This window comes from Phasianus colchicus, chromosome 2 (assembly GCF_987193195.1).
Source record: "Phasianus colchicus chromosome 2, bPhaCol1.hap1.1, whole genome shotgun sequence".
In the NCBI taxonomy this organism is placed as follows: Eukaryota; Metazoa; Chordata; class Aves; order Galliformes; family Phasianidae; genus Phasianus; species Phasianus colchicus.
In genome coordinates, this window is record NC_143437.1 from 68,417,413 (window position 1) to 68,435,799 (window position 18,387).

The 18,387-nt window shown below is 37.9% G+C and overlaps 1 protein-coding gene across 2 annotated transcripts in view; it reads left to right on the forward strand.

Moving 5' to 3' along the window:
• PREP (prolyl endopeptidase) overlaps window positions 1-18,387 on the forward strand; it is a 98,002-nt gene that overhangs the window by 40,117 nt on the left and 39,498 nt on the right. For both annotated transcript variants that reach the window (XM_031611257.2, XM_090135933.1), the window contains exons 8-10: window positions 6,723-6,914; window positions 15,620-15,817; window positions 17,371-17,474. In XM_031611257.2, the coding sequence (XP_031467117.2) occupies window positions 6,723-6,914; window positions 15,620-15,817; window positions 17,371-17,474 (494 nt within the window). The remainder of the gene's footprint in view (window positions 1-6,722; window positions 6,915-15,619; window positions 15,818-17,370; window positions 17,475-18,387) is intronic.

Genomic DNA, 18,387 nt, shown 5'->3' on the forward strand with positions numbered 1-18,387 from the left:
TTCATTCCTTCCAGGGAAACCTTAGTATCTCCTCTCCTCCAGACATTCATAAATGAAGTCTGATCCTATGAGGTTCAGATATTAATTTCAAACATAGTCCAAGTTTCTTGAGAATCTGCTTTACCTTTGGAGACCAGAGCGACGTAATTAAAGATTTGTGGTTGTGAAGAAGAAAGGGGGAGAGGGGGGAAAGAATAGTTCTTTTTTGTAGCTGCCTTGGTCTGAGTGAAATCTTAAAAGCAAGCCGTATGTTGCTTGATTCAAAATGCAGGTAGTTTTTGATGCACATGTAGATGATGCCAAGGAGGGGCTGCACGCTGCCCTGGATATGAAATGATCATACCACCAGGGCCATGAAGCTGTCTTCCAATTTGAACCGTAGCATCTACTATGAGAATATCTATCATGTGTTGAGTGTAAAGATTATTGTGGATTAGTACCGTGATATAAATTCTGGAGTAAATGCTCAGTTTTCAAAATCTCTTCTCATAAAGAATATTTGAAACCTGGAAGTCTCTGAGTACGTGGATTTTCAGGTTTGAAAAAATCTCTAAAATAAAAGTCTAATGAATCTAATTTGCTGATATTCTGCAGTAAGACTGCTTCTGCATGAAAGTTCAGACACTTTTTACATGGTGACTTGCTGACCCTGTGCAATTAAACTATTGGCCAGTGTGAGTGGAAGCAGTGAAAATTAAAAGATAATTTCATCTGCCAGTCAACATAATTACTTTTGCAAGGAACGTGCTACTGCTTTTTTGGTTGATTTGGTTTGGACTTTGTTATTATTTGGGACGCTAGAAAAGGATGTTGGCTATATAAACTAGCATTCTAAACATCCTATGGCTTTTGTCTTCACAAGTGTCTTCTCTGGTGACAAATAGTGTGACATTTTATAGTCACACTCTTCTGTAACAAGTTCAGAAGTTGAGGTAATGAGGAACTTTTGATGCTTAAAACATCAAAAATAGTGTTATGTGTTTTCTTGAGAATACTTTTTTGCATCTAACTGAATCTACAGAATGCAATATGAAGTATAATTAAATGGTGATTAGTATTTTATAGCTTTACCTGATCACTTTGACTGCTGGAATACATGAAAAAGGTTGAAAAAGAGTTTTTCTTGCTCTTAACTTTTCTCCCAACATCAGATGAAAAACTGCCATTAGCTGATAAATAAAAACCCTGTCTCTCCAGCCAGCATAGCGAGGCGGTTATTTGCCACAAATGGATTGTTTGGCCTTTCCATGAACCATGAAATACGGAAGGAATTACTGAGAACATTTGCAAGCTGATGAACAGTGACTCTCTAGCACTCTGTCTTTCTCAAAGAGGGCTGACGGCAGGCTCTCTGTGATCATTCTTGCTGTTATAATCACAGTTTGTTCAAATTAGCTTTTCCTTCCCCTATAGTTTTCATCAGTCAGCCACAAAGCTGCTTCATCATAGAGAGCCTCAGCAGACCATTGAATGTTTTGCTGTGTCCTGCTGTGGTCTGAATCTGTGCTGCTTACTGATTTGATTTTCTTTTTGATCTCATTGATCTGAAAATTTTCTTTGAAAATCTGTATACTTTGTTATTTTTGCTCTAATTATTGCTGAAGAAGGGTCAGCTCTACAGGATTATGTTTTTCTGCTATGTGGCACAGCTTCTACTGACGGTCAGGTGGAGGTTATAAATCCTGTTCCCACACTTGCAATTGTAATTGTAATGCAATTATTTGATGGTCGATATTTCTCTGGCAAAACATGTATGCTAAACTGTCTATAGCTCTTCAGCATGGCACTTTAGCGGAAGGACTGGCAGGAACAAGGATTAAGTTATAGCAACATACAGAAAATTATCAACAACTTTAACCTCATGCTTTTCCTACGTGTATCACATTGCATGCTTACGTGGATTAAACTTTGAGTCTTCAATGATTTTGGTGTTGAGGGTAAGGAAGCCTGGATTGAAAACACTTCTTAGTGGATCTCTTCTGAGATATACTCTCAACAGATTGCAGAACAGAGGCAGTAAAACTTGCAAGTCTTAATAAAGATCTTGTTCTTCACCTCTTCCTGCCTTCCCTTCTTTTAAAGAAGAATGAATTGAGTGCACCACCTCTGGCCTTGTCTTCTTGGAATTAGAGGCTTTTCTTTCTTAGTGCTTAGTTATTGAGTTTTATTTATGCAAACATAAAAAATTAAGAACAATTTTTTTATTTTTGCAAGTGCATTTTTTTTTAATTCATTTTCTCTCTGTGACTATTCTTAGTTACAGAGTTAGATAAGTTAGTGCTTTTGGAACGCTTTTTTAACGTCATAACTTAGAGATGTATTGTTTCTGTTACTGGAACACTGAGTTTGAGACTGAAACAGGAATCCTTCACCTGGCTTTAGATCAGGGTAAGCAGCCTTCCACTTATTGGTTTTGGTGACCTTTTGTCAAAATATTTCAAGGGTGAGGAGAAACTGTTTAGGTAACTAGATGCATGCATATATTTGCTTTTGGTCATGGATATAATCAGCAAGTTAACGCCCATCCAGCCATACAATGGAAGGTGAGCATGTATCTTTCACTATTTGCTAAGAATGTGCTGATCACATAACAAGTGTACAGAGATCTGACTGCAGTCTATGGCCCATAGCAGGTCCATCATCCTTGCTCTGATGGAAGATCTATGCACTGCAGCTCCAATTAAGGTATTTTCGTAGGTTATTTTGCATGAAAACTTTTTAGATTTCAACATTCTCTTCTGTTGATGATGCTTATGATAATAGCTCTCAACCTTATTCATTCAGCTGCCATAAGACCTGCTCTGTTACACATGTATAGAGGATGTTCTGTAAGGAAATGAGCACTGCTTAAGGCCCACAGTACATTCACCTTGATTTTGAGAGTTTGATCAGTTACTGTAGAATCTTCCTAAATTCGTGCCAAGTGAAGGCTGCATGCAGAATACCTTCCATAGTACTCAGTAGCTACCCATACAAACAAAAGACACTTGAAGAAACAGAAGAGTTGCGCTTAATCTGGTTACACTGAGCTTAAATCTAAATGTATGTCTCCTCATCTCGACAGACCCGTAGATGCATTCCTGACACAGAAAGACAGAATCTTTAACAAGTCATACTTTGCATTTCAAATTATGTTCCTTTAAACAAACTTCCCTCCTGATGTAACGTACTATTTTCAACAAAAATCTGCTTTGTCTGTTCCCCTTGGTGCTTTGGGTACAGGAGAGAGCAGTTTGAGACAGACAGGTCCTTTGTCTGGCTCTACCTGTGCTTTCACACCCAAAGGTTACCTAGAGCTGGCCTCTCACTTTAAGTCAGTCAGCATCTCCTATCTCAATTTGTGATTAGGTGATGACCATTGCTAATCTGTCAGGGAAAGAAAAATCCTGTAAAACAGATGAACGTTCTTCTAGGTAAACTAATTTAATCTGCTGTACTGTTCACTCAAGGAAATGCCAAACCAAGCATGAAAGTGGAGGCCTGCTGCTGGAGGAGGGAGATAAAGGAGCGTGCAGTTTTCGTTCAGTCAAGCTTCTCCTATGGCTCATTAATCATGAAAAATGTTCCTCCTCTTCTGCTTCTCTTTGCTGCTGCCTTGTACATACTGGTGCTCCCCTGTCATAGCAGTGTGCTTGGTCAGGAAACAAAAGAGAGAGCCTTATTTTGTAGCACTTCTAACGCAGATATGCAAAACAAGAAAGTAGGCTAGGAAGAGCAGGGTGAAGAGCAAATCTTGAAGAGGTGCTGAATCAATCCATCACCATGGTCATGTTGCTCATTGGGGTGCTGCTCCATACTGGCATGGCTGCAGGGGCTGCCCCTACGTTAGGGAGACCTGGGCATCAGCAGCCAGAAGGTGTTCAGCCTCATAACAGATTCCCCCACCCCTAGTCAGTTTTCAGCCTTATTGGAGCCCAGGGAAGTGGCTGTGCTGGTCAACCAATTGTTGTTCCTAGCCCAAAGGAAAAAGCAAAACAGAGTGATATAAGGCAATGCTGGGGCATCCTTTTCAGTTGCAAGCTATATCTGAGTCAGCTGCAGTCCGCAATACAAATGCACCTTCTATGGCTGGGTTTCTTCCTCTCACTGAAAAACTACAGCAAGTAGTAGTAGCAAATGTAGCTGATGTAACTGTCCTTTTCAGCTGCTTGTAGTTGCCTTGTTACTGGCTCTTAACTCAGGCCAGATATTGATGTAATTAATCACTTCAGTGAGACAATGGTTTAGAGGTAATTCATCTGCAGTACTTGTCTTCAAAGGACTATATAATATCCACTTTAACAAGATGAATGCTCTTGATTTTATTTTTATTTTTTATTTTTTTGTAATAACAACTTAGTGTATCCCTGTAGAATATTGGCTCTTTCACTGTGTACTGACTGTTCTTTTGGGACTGGATAAATGAGTTGCAAGACAGCAGTATAAATAGCTAATGTAATGACATTGTCCTTTTTCTCCACTGAATCCTATTTTTTCTTTTGACTGTGCAGTTTATAGTTACTATGTGCATTTACCATAAAAAAGAATTTTTTTCAACAGACTTGGGATTCCTTTTTATGAAGTCTCATTCTTCCTTAGGAGGATGATTTCATTCTGCCAGAAACTAAAATACAAATGTGCCAGTATTTTTATAGTGTTATACTGCAATTAAATTTTTGTCTTGTGAAACTGTTGTGTGTGTGAATTGAGATCTTACAACAGTTTCACTGGTATATATTAGAGTTAGACATAGGATAGATTTTCTGCTTTTACTGGACTTTAAAGCAAGTTTTTTTTCCATAGAACTGCAGGGAGGACTTATAAGGTTTTTCTTCATGAAATCTCTAGAGAAAAATGGAAGTTTGGGCCCCAGTGAAACATAAAGATTCCACATGCAATATGTTCTCTCAAATACTAAGTTGACAAGATTATCTGCAAAGTTTATATTACAGTAGTATAAAAAGTAAAATTTAATTGACTAATCTCTCACTTTGTGTGAAGAGATAGGGCAGTTTTCCTTAAACTAAATTGGCAATTAAGTGAGTGATATGAGCTTCAAGAACATACTAGACCTGACTGTACTCTTACTGTATTTAATGAGTTTAAAATGCCATGTCACTGCTTCCTCAGTTATCTTTTTTTAAACTTATAACAATTATAGCTCAGCTATGACCTAATTCTATTATCCTGACCAACTATTAATATTGTTGTGCTGAGTTATGGAAGGAAATATTGTGTTATGGACTTACATGAACACACTTATGCACTGTTTGGGTCCTTGTCTTTATGAAGAAACAACCTTTAGTATAAAGGATGAGGTAGAAAATGGGCAATTGTTATTTACAAATGGAAAAGTTTCAATTTCTCTCATCAGTAAGGACTCTTCCTTACTGTATGCCTATAATAGTATGCTTGGTTGATAGATTGAGTTGCAGATGTAACAAGCATATTGATCATATCTATTGTATTCTTCTCTTTCTTTCCACTGGCCTCTAAATCTGTTGCAAAAAAAAAGTAAGATGTGAGTAAGTAGCGGCTTATTTCTTATTTTTACTCCAGGTTATTCAATATTAAGACTGTGGTAGGGAGCAAATAAATTGAGGCAGTTCATAGTCAAGAGTGCTGTACTTCTATTATTGGATGTGGTATTCTAGAAAGTTGATAGGGAAAATGCAATATCATTCTTGATAAACATTATTCAGCTAACTATGTGTAGTCCTTCTGGTAGTGGTGACAAGCTTCTGTAGAATAACATCCAGGAATATTATCTCTGAGTTGACAGGGAAATGCTTTATATTAAAATGTACTGTACTCATTCAAATAGCATCGTTTCTTTTCTGTGGTAAACTATTCGCTTTCAGGGAATATGGAAAACTTTACACTTCAAGAAGAGAGAAAATCTTTTGCAGAAAGAAAACAAAGGACTTCTATAGCTGAACACTAACACTCAGCAATTTTGCTGATGATGTGAAGCAGGCAGGAATGTCTAAAACACCAGAAGGGTGTACTGCCATTCAGTGAGATCTGGACAGGTTCCAGAACAGACAGGGAACGTCTAGAGAGAGTCCAGCATGGTGATGGGCCTGAAGCATCTCCCTCATGAGAAAAAGATGAGAGACATGGGGCTGTTCAGCCAGGAGAAGAGAAAACTGAGGGAGCATTTTTTCAACACTTGTAACTATCTAAAAGAATGGTATCAAGTAAATGGAGCCCACCTCTTTACAGTGGTGTCCAGAGACAGAACAAGAGGCAGTGGGGATGAACTTCAACACAAGAAGTTCCATATGAACATGAGGAAAAACTTTACTTTGTGAGTGACAGAGTATTGGAACAGGCTGCCCAGAGAGGTTGTGAAGTCATCTCCTCTGGAGACACTGAAAAACCTGCCTGGATGCTTTCTTGTGTAACCTAGGGAACCTACTTTATCAGGTAGAACTAGATGATCTTTAGAGGTCCCTTCCAACTACTCAGTTATGTGATTCTCTGGTAGTTCTGGCAGTATTCTTCTTGAATTTAGTTAGAAATTCCTCAACGTGTCCATAAACTGGGATTTTTCCACTGCAGCCTATTAAGCTGGTTAATTATTCATGTATATTAAGCCCCTCCAATAGCATTGCCCCTTTTGATTGCTGTTGTTACTGGAGAAAGAACCTACAGTAATTGTGAGGAAGCCCTTGCTCTTGAGTGTAAGGAAGCTTTATTTCAGAAGTTGAGGAATTCACTTTATATGTTTGATCTTGCAGGAATTCTTCAATGGGTGAAGCTGATAGATAACTTTGAGGCTGAGTATGAGTATGTCACCAACGAAGGAACAGTATTCACTTTCAAGACAAACCGTCTTTCTCCAAATTACCGATTAATCAACATTGACTTCAGTGACCCAGAAGAATCGAAATGGAAAGTTCTCATCCCTGAGCATGAAAGAGATGTTTTAGGTAAGTGTTTGTCATGTAAAAGTCTCTCTATTCTGTTTTTTTTTTTTTTTTAAAACTAATACAGTCATTAGTCAGTTGGATGATCTTGTACAGACCTTACTGTTTTACTGTGTTTGAATTTTGTTTAGGATTTCATGTGTTTGCTTGCAGTTAAGTTTTGCCTAATACTTGAGAGGTCCGGATTCCATTCCTCTATCTCTTTCATCCTGTGTGGCCATAAAGGAGACAGACTTAATCTGTCGTTGTTTTAATTCTGTTTTTGTAGGAAATGAGGGGAAGATATTTTCCTGCTTTCTGTTAATGTAGTAAATGCTTATTAGATAGAAATTGCAGCAAGTGGGGCTTTGTAAGCAGAAAGAAGGAAAAGAACAAGCATAGTATAGTATAGCACACTATGAGCAGACCTGGTCAGAGATAGAAATGAGTAGACAGCAGTAGAAAAAAACCTCAAGACAGTCAAAGTGCATGGAATTCTTGGAGTATAAAAGTGACTTAAAAACATAAATGTTTGTTTTTTCAAGGTATATTGTGACAAATTTTCTGAACTTAGGTTCAGCATTGGGAAGGTTTCTTATCCCGTTTTGGGGAAAATGATACTAAAACATTGTGCTTACATTAGTTTCAGATAATAAAGAAAAACTTCTCCTGAGCTATTTTTTTGACAGATGCTTTGTGTACATTCATGTAGTCTAATCTGTAGACCGTGCAAGATCTGATCATGATTTATCCAACTACCATAATTACAGCTATACAAAAAGATTCAACTTCTTTTTTTAATCCTTCTCTATACAAATCCACTAATTCGCTGTCTGCTATTTTTCCAGTGAGGAACTGTTTCTTAGAATGAGTAAAATTCTCTGTATATGTGATGGACATACATATATGTTACTGTATATACTTACTAAGTATATACTTACTAAGTATATTACTATACTGTCTCTTACTAAGACAAATCTAATTGGCTCTATTTTGAATTCTGATTAAGATCTCACTTTCCAAGACCTATAAGAAATCTCTATTTCTGCACTGTATCTTACCTGATTTCTGCTGCAGCCTAGACAGGCTACACCTCTATAAAGCAAAAATGGAGAATGAAGTGTTTATGACATAGTTTTTGAGATATTCTTCAGTTGACCAGAAGCTCTCTGGGCAGTCTTTGTCCCATCTGTCCAATGTAACAGATCTGTGAGGGAAAATGAGGCACCTATGGGAGCATGTCCAGAACTGCAGTGATGTTGCCTAACAACTGGAGTCTGAGTTTTGCAAGATTTTGGGTAAACACAGAAGTAGTGAGCAGGGCTTAGTGAGACGCAAATCTTTTTCTCAAGATTATGAACTCTTTGAATTATGAACAGTCTGGATTTTAAATGAAGTACATTTCCAGTTCTAGACAGTGAATAATTGTTGCACGCAAGCTAAAATCACAGAATCACAGAATGGCCAGGGTTGGAAGGGACCTCAAGGATCATGAATCTCCAACCCCCTGCCACATGCAGGGTACCAACCTTCCCACCTAATGCTAGACCAGGCTGCCCAGGGCCCCATCCAATCTGGCCTTGAACACCTCCAGGGACGGGGCATCCACAACCTCTCTGGGCAGCCTGTTCCAGCACCTCACCACTCTCTCCGTAAAGAACTTCCCCCTGATGTCCAACCTAAATCTCCCCTCCCTCAACTTAAAACCATTTCCCCTCATCCTGCAGTTATCTACCCTTTCAAGGAATTGTTTCCCCTCCTCTTTATAGGCTCCCTTTAGGTATTGAAATGCAGCAATGAAGTCACCCCGCAGCCTTCTTTTCTCCAGGCTGAACAAGCCCAGCTCCCTCAGCCTGTCCTCAGAGAAGAGGTGCTCCAGTCCCCTGGTCATCTTCATGACCCTACTCTGGACCCTCTCCAACAGCTCCCTGTCTTTTTTTTTACTGGGGACTCCACACTTGGATGCAGTACTCCAGATGTGGCCTCACAAGAGCAGAGTAGAGGGGAACAGTCACCTCCCTGTCCCTACTGGCCACCCCTCTTTTGATGGAGCCCAGGATACCATTTGCCTTCCAAGCCGCAAGGGCACACTGCTGGCTCATGTTAAGTTTTTCATCCATCAAGACCCCCAGGTCCTTCTCCACAGGGCTGCTCTCAAGGACCGCTCCTTCCAGTCTGTATGAATGCCTCAGATTCCTCTGCCCCAAGTGCAAAACTCTTAAAAAACTGCTTCTGAGTTTGATTTTTGATTGCAAGTGAATTTGCTGTCTATCCATGAAGCCATACGTAGATTACGAGGAACAGTATTTTATAGAAAGGGACCAAGCTGGAGAATTGACTTACAGAAAGCAAGTGTTGAAATAGAATGGGATAGAGGCATGTGATTGGTGTAAAATACATTTAACAGACATGGGTTTACCTGCACTGTGATCTGGGCAGCCTAGAGGCATTGTGCAATGCCTGTGTAGGTAGGCACTAGCTAGATATTCCTTCCTAGCAAACTTAAAGCCATATCTGTTCTTCACTGCACCATGTCACATAGCTCAACTCCATTTTGTTTTCATTCTAAAGGAAAGTCATGCTGAGTTCATGTTTGTGCACGTATAAAAAAACAGCATAATGCATGCAACATTCCTCTAATGAATTATATGCGACAGTCTTGACTATATAAACATAACAAATGCTGCAGTTAGAGAATCAAAAGCCTGGATAAATGGGTTTGCTGGGGGCATTGGCCTTCAGACTATAAACACAACAGGCATTCAGCTCTTACACACTTGAAGGCAAACATAATCTGTCATATGAAACTATCACAGTGATTTTCAAGACTCCATTGTGTATTATCAGGCTTCTGCTGGGTTTGAATGTGGAGCAAGGAAAGGCAATCATATCCTTGTTTTTTGCCAGCTTTTTGGGGTGGTGCATAATGGTATTGCATTAAATGAGCAAATGAAAGCATCCCCACAATAAGGTCAGTTATAAGTGTATCTTAGAGCTTAGTGCTACAGTAAAATAAACTTGAATTGCTCAGTTGTTTTTCTGTGGTAAACAGTTGCAAGTTAGTGTTACATGCTCAGCACCAGCATAAGGGAGTTTTACCATTTTTAGGAGGTTGTAGCCCTGAATAAATTAACACACTTCAAGATAGCAGGCAAACCAGTCACTGTCATTTTGTTTTAATCATTCCAAGATTTGGTTTGGAAATACATAATTATAGCAGAAGGTAGTTAATAATTCATTGCCTTGTGTAAGCCTTGCAGTCTAGGGAATTTGATTTTGTGTGATCCAGAGATGACAGTGTAATGAAATGCCTTCAGCAAAAGGTAGGACAGCAGTGATTCAAAGGGTAAATGAGCGCTGCTACTTGTCCACTTCAAGGTATGTGAGGGAGACTGTTTACTCAGATATAATCAGTTGTGCTAGAATTTCCTTATAAATAATATAGTCAGTGATCCTCCAGGCCACAAATGTCTTTTTTGTAATTTTACTGGATGTATAAATACTTGAATCAAAACTCTTGCTCTAACACAGTCTGCTTTTATTTCTATGAGTTAACTTGAATTCTGTTTCAGAAACCCTTTGCTACATGCATATAGATTTTATTTATGATTAATAAATTAAGTATTAATAAAATTCTGCCACTGTCCATTGGTGGTAAAAAGAGAAATTCCACAAAGTGTCATAATGCATTCTTAAGAAACATGCTAATATGATTTAACCAAGAAACAAATATTCTTGCCTACACGACAATATGGATGTCAGTTTTACCAGATATAGTTTGTTTTAATTGAATTTGACCTTTTTTTATTTTCAGAACTGTTTAGACATAAGCTAATTTGGGAAATACAGGGAAAAAGCAATTACTGTCCCACATTGAAGCTGATCACACACCTCATTCTACAACAGGGACTTCATGGTGACTTGAGATTAATTTGGATCTCTTCTCTCTGTGTTGAGGGGAAGAAATAAACGATGGCTATTTTAAAATGAAATTTAAGGAGGAACCTGAGGACATCTTGGTGTGCAATGAAACGCATTTCCCTCCCACTTTTGTGCTTGTTTATAAAGTGTTACTCTTGATCTTCAGGGAATCTGAAATTTAACCCTAGGGGAGGTTCATGTCTAACATTGAACTTGTGGTTTAAATGACTGCATAGCTGCAAAGGTGTGGGCCGATTTCATTCAAAAATTGCTGTGGTCACTAGAAACACTTGGATGGTAGTTTGTGTTGTTATAGATCTCAAAAAATTATTAAACTATCTCATTGCCCCAGAAGTGCTCAGTACTTGTGGAGCAGGGCAGCTTAAAAGTGGCAGTTGCACCCTGCCATGTAGTTGGGACTATGAAAAGAAAAATAGATCTCCTGAGTAAGGAGGGCTAAGAAGTAAGCAGTATTCCTGAACGTCATAGATCAAGTAAGTGTTTTAAACAATAGAACCGTATCCTAGAATGACAGAACTTGGGTTGGAAGGAACCTTAAAGGTCATCTAGTTCCAATCTCCATGCCATGCCATTAAATCTCAACCATTAATAAGCAGGGGCAAAGCTAGCAATTTTTCTGTACCTTGCAAACATCTGCACCCCTAAATTCAGGGCATGTAAAATGCTTGCCTTCCTTCTGCTAGCTTGTGCTAGAGAAAGGCAGTAATTTCTCTAATACCTCTAACCTTCTAAATCAAATGCTTAAGAATCTGCAGTGATAATGAACAAACATCCAGAATCATGAAGTGTTTTTGGAGATGGTTATCTTTTGGTAGCGTAGTGAAACCAGGAGAGAAAGACTGAACTGAGATTACAAAATTATTAATCCTGAATGGCAGGGAATCTGTATGGGTGTGAACAGTCCTTCATGTTTATCTCAGCTGGGAGAAAACTTGTGCATTCCTTTACTGTGTGTTGTTTTTCAAAATACCCCTACTCCACACTGGAGAGTTTTGTGTTCAAAGTAAAGCAAATGAAGGTTTGCATGGATGCTCTGAGGAGCAGCTGTTCTGTCTGTTACCCCAAGGAGGTACTCTGGGGGGCTGGCTGGCACACCATCATGACAGAGAGAAAGAACTTGGCTGCAGTGCAAAGGACCAGATTGATAAGTTCCTACTGCAAGATGCGGTGTGTGGCTTAGCTGCCATGTTTCTTAGCAACTAAGAGCTAAGATCTGGCCAAGCTAGATGCATCCCTCAATCAGGGATGTAGAGGATGTGGTCTAGATGCATGTCCCTGACTTAAGTCTTATTCTACTTCCCAGAGTAGGGCTTTACTGTATCTGTTTAACTCAGTTTACTATGGAGAAGCTGTATCAATCACAGATGACTAAAGCCTATTGATTATTTCAGAAAGCATTGTTCCTGATGTTTGCAGTTTCAGAGTAGCTTTGCCCACCCCCTTGCTCTCTCATTTATATGTTTCATACTGTGAGAATGTAGAGTATAAAATCCTTGTTGTGCTGAAGTTGGCAGGAGTTTTGCTCTTAACTTAATCATGGCAGTCTGTCACTGATGGTGTCTCAGAGGAAAGACAGATGCTGTGAGGGTTTGGTTACCCTCACATGTTTTAAAATGATTCATGGTTTATTCTGCAAGTTGCTAGTGCTTTCATTTCAAGTCTATCTTCAGCTATCTTTTAGTGGTAATTATGGGTCATTTTGCTTGATACCAGCATGCATATATATTAATCTGCTGAGGCACTGAACATTGATTGACATCATAATGATGATGATCATTTGGATGACCAAAGAATCCAAAAATGACCCAAATCCATTTCCTAGCTAAAGTTTTCACAGCCCATTAACACATTCTTATTTGTTGAGTGGATGCATGAGCATATTGTATAGAAAATAAGTTGTCAGTATCTTTTTATGACTACATAGTCATCAAGATGGATATTTTCATTTTCAGAGAGAAATGGAAAGTACCAAGGATGCTCCTTCCTGCCTACTTTTAGCACTGACCAGTGTTTCCATCCATCTCTGATGCCTAAGCCAAAGGATCAGGTTGGAAAAGGCAACCTCCTACTAGTTTATTGTTCAGTATGTGAATCTGTAGAGAAACTGAACAGGGCGGCCAAAATATTTAGGTGATCTACATCCTACGGATGTTCATTGCTGCCTGTTTTCTGAAAAGGGAGTGTACAGCAAGTGGTGTCAGCCTGAACTTTTTAGACGTGTGAGGCTTGTGTACACACAGTCATAAAAGCTTCAAGGAAGTGCAGAGGCATGTAGAGTGCATTCCGCAAAGTATGTGCAAAACCAGAGGCTGACTGCTGTCACAACAACCTCGACAGTTCCTGCAGTTGTCAGTGGTGAGCAGGGGAGTAACGGGCTGAGCTTGCAGTCAAAAATAGCTCTTGTTAATAATTTAGCATTGTTTGTTTGCTGTATATATAAATGTTGGGTCTTAGTCTTTCTTTTCTTCTGCTCTTTCAAGCTTGCTTCAGTTATTTTGTTCTGTTTTGATTTGTACGTCTTTATGTAGATACTACTACTGTAAGTTTTGGAGGCAGTTATCAATGCACCATAACAATTATTACAAGGTTATGCTGCTGAAATCTCATAAACAATTTTAAAGCAATTTCCCATTGTCTTTTCATCTAATATCTCCAGCTTGCTGAAAGTATCTTATTTGTAAATGAACCAGTTGATGATGAGGTTAATAGTCCTGCTTCCCAGGCAAGTTCTTTAGTAACAGGAAGCCAGAAGCCTTATGCCTCCTGGGCAAATGAGTTGTTTTTTTTTTTTTTTTTTTTTAATAGAAAAGAGTAATATCTTATGTAGTTTGACTTTTAATGAAAACATCCACTAAATTGCAGTGCTATTAGTTAGTTAGTGAGGAATTAAGGTTGATCACAATTTAATTTTTAAAATAAAGAGTGCCCTTGCTGAAGCAGAGCTATGTGTATAATATGTTTGAGGTTGATTTGAGAGTATCTCAGTCCATTTTGTGAAACTTTGCCAGGGAATTTAAAGAGTAAACGGAGACATATTTGTCATAGATATTACTGAGAATACAGAGTTCACAGGAGCTCATTGTTACAGCAGGATGTTACTAGAGGGATTTAGTTCAGATTTTTTTTTATTAGTGATCCAGTTATAGATGTAAATGTTGGCAGATTTGTGCAACAACAATGTAATAAATGCTTCAAATGACTGCATATTTTCTTTGTATGTGGCTGGGAATGATTCTATATTTCAAAATATGTATTTGTGTATAATAAAGTCATGAAGCATGTTTTGTTCTCCAGTCTTGCTTAAGCTCCAGAAGTAAAATTAGATGACCATTAAATTTATAAACAGTGTTATATTGTACGCTATTATACTATTTCAGACTGTGGCTTTGTGGCTGAACTTTTGGTTTATGTTGTATTCTGGGATTTCTGTTCAAAAATTCCCAGATTTAGGCTAGAAGTTTATGTGAGGGAGTTGAAAAGTCTGGAGGAAAAGGAGAAAAAGAAAAATAAGAAAAAGTTATTTCAGGGGTGATGTTTGGGAAGAGGATGGAGTAGTTAAGCTTTAATTTCTTGTTTATAAAATAAATTTATATGGTTAAGTTCTTTCTGATCAAGCCGAAAGAAGGGTAGGCTATAGACTTGCTAGGTTCAAGCTCTTGGGGATCATGACAGACCTAAACTCCATACAAAAGCAGAAGCTGTTAAAGAAGCTAAGCTGTGCAAAATAGTGAGGTTCAGAAAGAGCTTGTTATCCTTAATGGAAGGGGCACATGATATGTCACTGAACTTCTGTTCTGGCTCCTGAATGCTCAATTATGCTTTTACAAGACAGTGTTCAGTACAACTCTATGAATTCAAGACATTTGTTTTTACAGGGCTTTGAGGAAAGAGAATGAGCTGTTAAAATGTGAATAATATAATATAGAATAAGATGGAAATTATGCCAATGTTTTCTTGCTTCTGTTTTGTCTTTTGCTCCTGTGTTGGCATTTTAAATTCCCCACTTGCTGCTTTGACACTGGCAGCATGCCCCAGTCATTCCAACCTGGTTTTTCGTGCTCATTTGAGTCCATCTTTTTGATTTTCCTCCAGTAGATAAGATAAGGCATTGTGTAATGCTGGCACCCTGTCCATGATTTTCATTTCCAGTCTGACTTATCAGGGGAAAAGTGGCATATGTGTAGTTGGAAGAGGACAAGAACCACAACCTCACCAATGCTACAAACAAAACTAATTAATCATGTCCATAATTCCTGTATGCCTGTTTGAGTATTGCACAATGTTCAGAACAGCTCTTTTCTAATGCTGAATAGAGCTTGCTTAGAAGAATAGTCTCCTGAATACTGAGACAATAAAAACAGGATGAATGCTACCTTCTAGGTTCTATACTTAGTGTGCAACACAGGATAATACATCTCTTCATTATTATTAGTTTAGCTTAAGTCCAAATCATGATTTTATTTTTGCCAGTAATATTGATGGAAGTGCATGAAAGTTAAAACAAGGTCTCAGTGGAATTTTTTTGAAATCTGTGGTATTTAAGAATAATGTTTATCTATAAATGGCCAAAATGAGGAAAAATCTTAGTTAAACAATTCATTCTGCCTGTGTCTGCATAAATTAGCTTAAAGCGACATGGTCAGCACATATCCAAAGAATGTAATCTTTTATGTTTGGGAGTATGGTGTATGTATTTAGGTATGTGAAAGAACTTCAATTTATATTCATAAATGCAAGAAATTCAATTTATATATTATGTTTGTTTTTTTCTTTCCCATACTCTTCAGAATGGGTTGCTTGTGTGAGGTCCAACTTCCTCGTTTTATGCTACCTGCATGATGTGAAGAATGTCCTGCAACTTCATGATCTAGCTACTGGTACACATCTCAAGACTTTCCCATTAGAGGTTGGGAGTATTGTGGGATATAGTGGTCAGAAGAAGGACAGTGAAATATTCTATCAGTTTACTTCATTTTTATCTCCAGGTAAGGTGTTGAGGTTTTTTTTTCCCACTATATATTGTTCTTTTTCCTGGGGACTTAAATTCTCTTGTTCAGTAGGTACTAAATACATCTACAGTGTAGATAAAATTGTGTTCCCTTCCCTGGGGGAAGGGGCTGCATGTTGCAGAATCTACCAGTTGGGAAGTCCATGTTGCTTAAGTAATGAGCATGTTTGAGACATCTGTGTTCAGAAAATACAAAGGACTGGCTTGTACCAGAGATGACTGTGGTTTGGGATATTAAGTGCCAAGCCATTACCAAAATGCTATCCATGACTGCTTCTTTCATCACATGGTTTCCTAATATGCACTTATTCTGCCTGCTCTGAGCAGCTATATATATGTATAACAGCTGCTCTGCCTGTGACCACCTTGCATGATTTCCTTTGTGCTTTCACATTACTTTAATGCTGCTGTAATGCTTCTTTGTATTTTCATCTGCATTAGGCTTGCTAGTCACTGTATGGCAAGTACAATTAAACAAAATACTTCCCAGCAGGTTAGAGTATTCCTCCTTTTATTCCTCCCATTAATTCACCATTATGGAAATAATTTTTATCAGTTTTTAAGTATTGGTTTTCATTTATATTCTTTCACCAATCTTTATCTTTGATTTTCCACAGTCTATAAAAATGATTTAATGAGGCAATTAACTTGTATCAGATGTGTCCTCATTATTTCATTTTTCAGTATAATTTTTATAGCCAAAACTTCTGTAATACTTTCAGGAAACAAGAAGCAATTACCTAAAAGGTACACAATACAGCAGTATTTCAATCAAGTATTGTCCACTCTGGTTAATTTTATTGCAGAGAAAATTTCTGTGGAAGGCTTGTTGCCTCAAACTTTTAGTGTTCTTTACTTTAATGAACGTTTAAATAGAAGTTTTATACTGCTCAAAGGCAGAGATTTTTCTCATGCAAAATCACTTGGAAAACATGGATGTGTCTCAAGCAAGTGAGGCTGCCTTCAAACCTTCAGGATCAGGATGTAAAATAAATGGTAGGAGACCAAATTCTGTTCAGTCGCATAGGTACTCTCTGCTATTGTCACAATCTCAAGTTGATGCCTAGCTCTTTCTGTTATCCAGGGTTCTGTTTGAATTGTAATGTCAAAATATTTTATTGTAAGTAGAAAAATGTCTTGAATAAAATTCTTAGTATAGTTATTCTTGGTCTGGTAGCTCTGAGGGAGATGTTTTAAAGTGAACTTTACACTTCTTCCAATTCTATCAGTCTCAGTAAATGCTATGTTACTTCATGAAAACAAATGGTTTTCTTTTTTTCCAGTTTGTTTAACACACTTTCAATACTAACTTTGGGCAGCAAGAACTATTGTCTTTGCAGAAAACCTTTGCATCCCTCTTAGATTAAATGTATACATGTGTTTTTTAAAAAGTGTTAACTGAAAGAGTTATTAAGAGCTTTTTTTTCCCACCCTGCTGAATTATCATTCATTACTCCATCACAATGCCTAACTATCATCCTTTTAACAGTGCCCCTTACTTGAAGCTGACAAAGTTGCACTCTGTTATAGGTATTATATATCACTGTGATCTGACTAAAGAGGAACTGGAGCCAAGAGTTTTTCGGGAGGTGACTGTGAAAGGATTTGATCCTTCGGTTTACCAGACAATTCAGGTAATAAATGCAACTCCTTCTATCTGCTTGTTAACACTTAGACGAACGTTTAACAAAATTGTGCTTGGCTGAAGGTGAGTGATTTTTTTTAGCTTAAGAGCCCTGCAGGGCTCTTTATAGATACCTATTGTGAGCTCATAGCAAATAGTATGACTAAAAATATTATGTGAAATACACATTTTAAGTAACAAGTGGTCTTGCCACTAAACACAGTTTTGGTAAGTGCTGATAAGGTATTGGGCCCTGGTTTGGACTTTAAGAAAACAGAGTGTCTAGGAATAATTTGTACAAATTCATTGAAGTAATTAGGAGTGTCGTTACATCCTAAAGCATAGCAGATTTAATCCCTGCAATTTATAGAAGAAAGTTTGCAATGTGGTTTAGTTACTTTATACATAGGATTTTGCAAGTGTAGAATAAGAGCGAAGTAGAAGATCTCTGTTTCTATAGCCAAAGGTATAACAGGAACTGATGCCTGAAAGTGGAACTTAAATAAACTTAGTGTGGAAAAATAGGAAATTACCTCAGAGATACTATAGTGAAGTGTGACACCTTTCAATGGAGTCTTGGAAAGGAGATGTTATCTTTCTTAATCTCTTATTTTAATTTTGCCCCGGTACATATACAGGACAGATTCTGTAAAAGCAGAGAGACAGTTCTGTGTGCTCATGTTGCTGTTGTAAGCAACTCATCTGTTTGTCCACGCATCTGCAGACAGAAATAAAAGTTCTGCAGATGACAGTTTGTTATAAGTATTCTCACAGAGTCTGTTTCAGTCAAATTCATTTCAGAGACTTGCCCAGAATTACTTTGGGGCATAGTGAGCTGAAAAAGAGAAGAGCATTTTCTTTAGGGAAGAACTTGGTACAAATATAATGCTGACATGAAACTTGAGGATAATAATGGAATACAA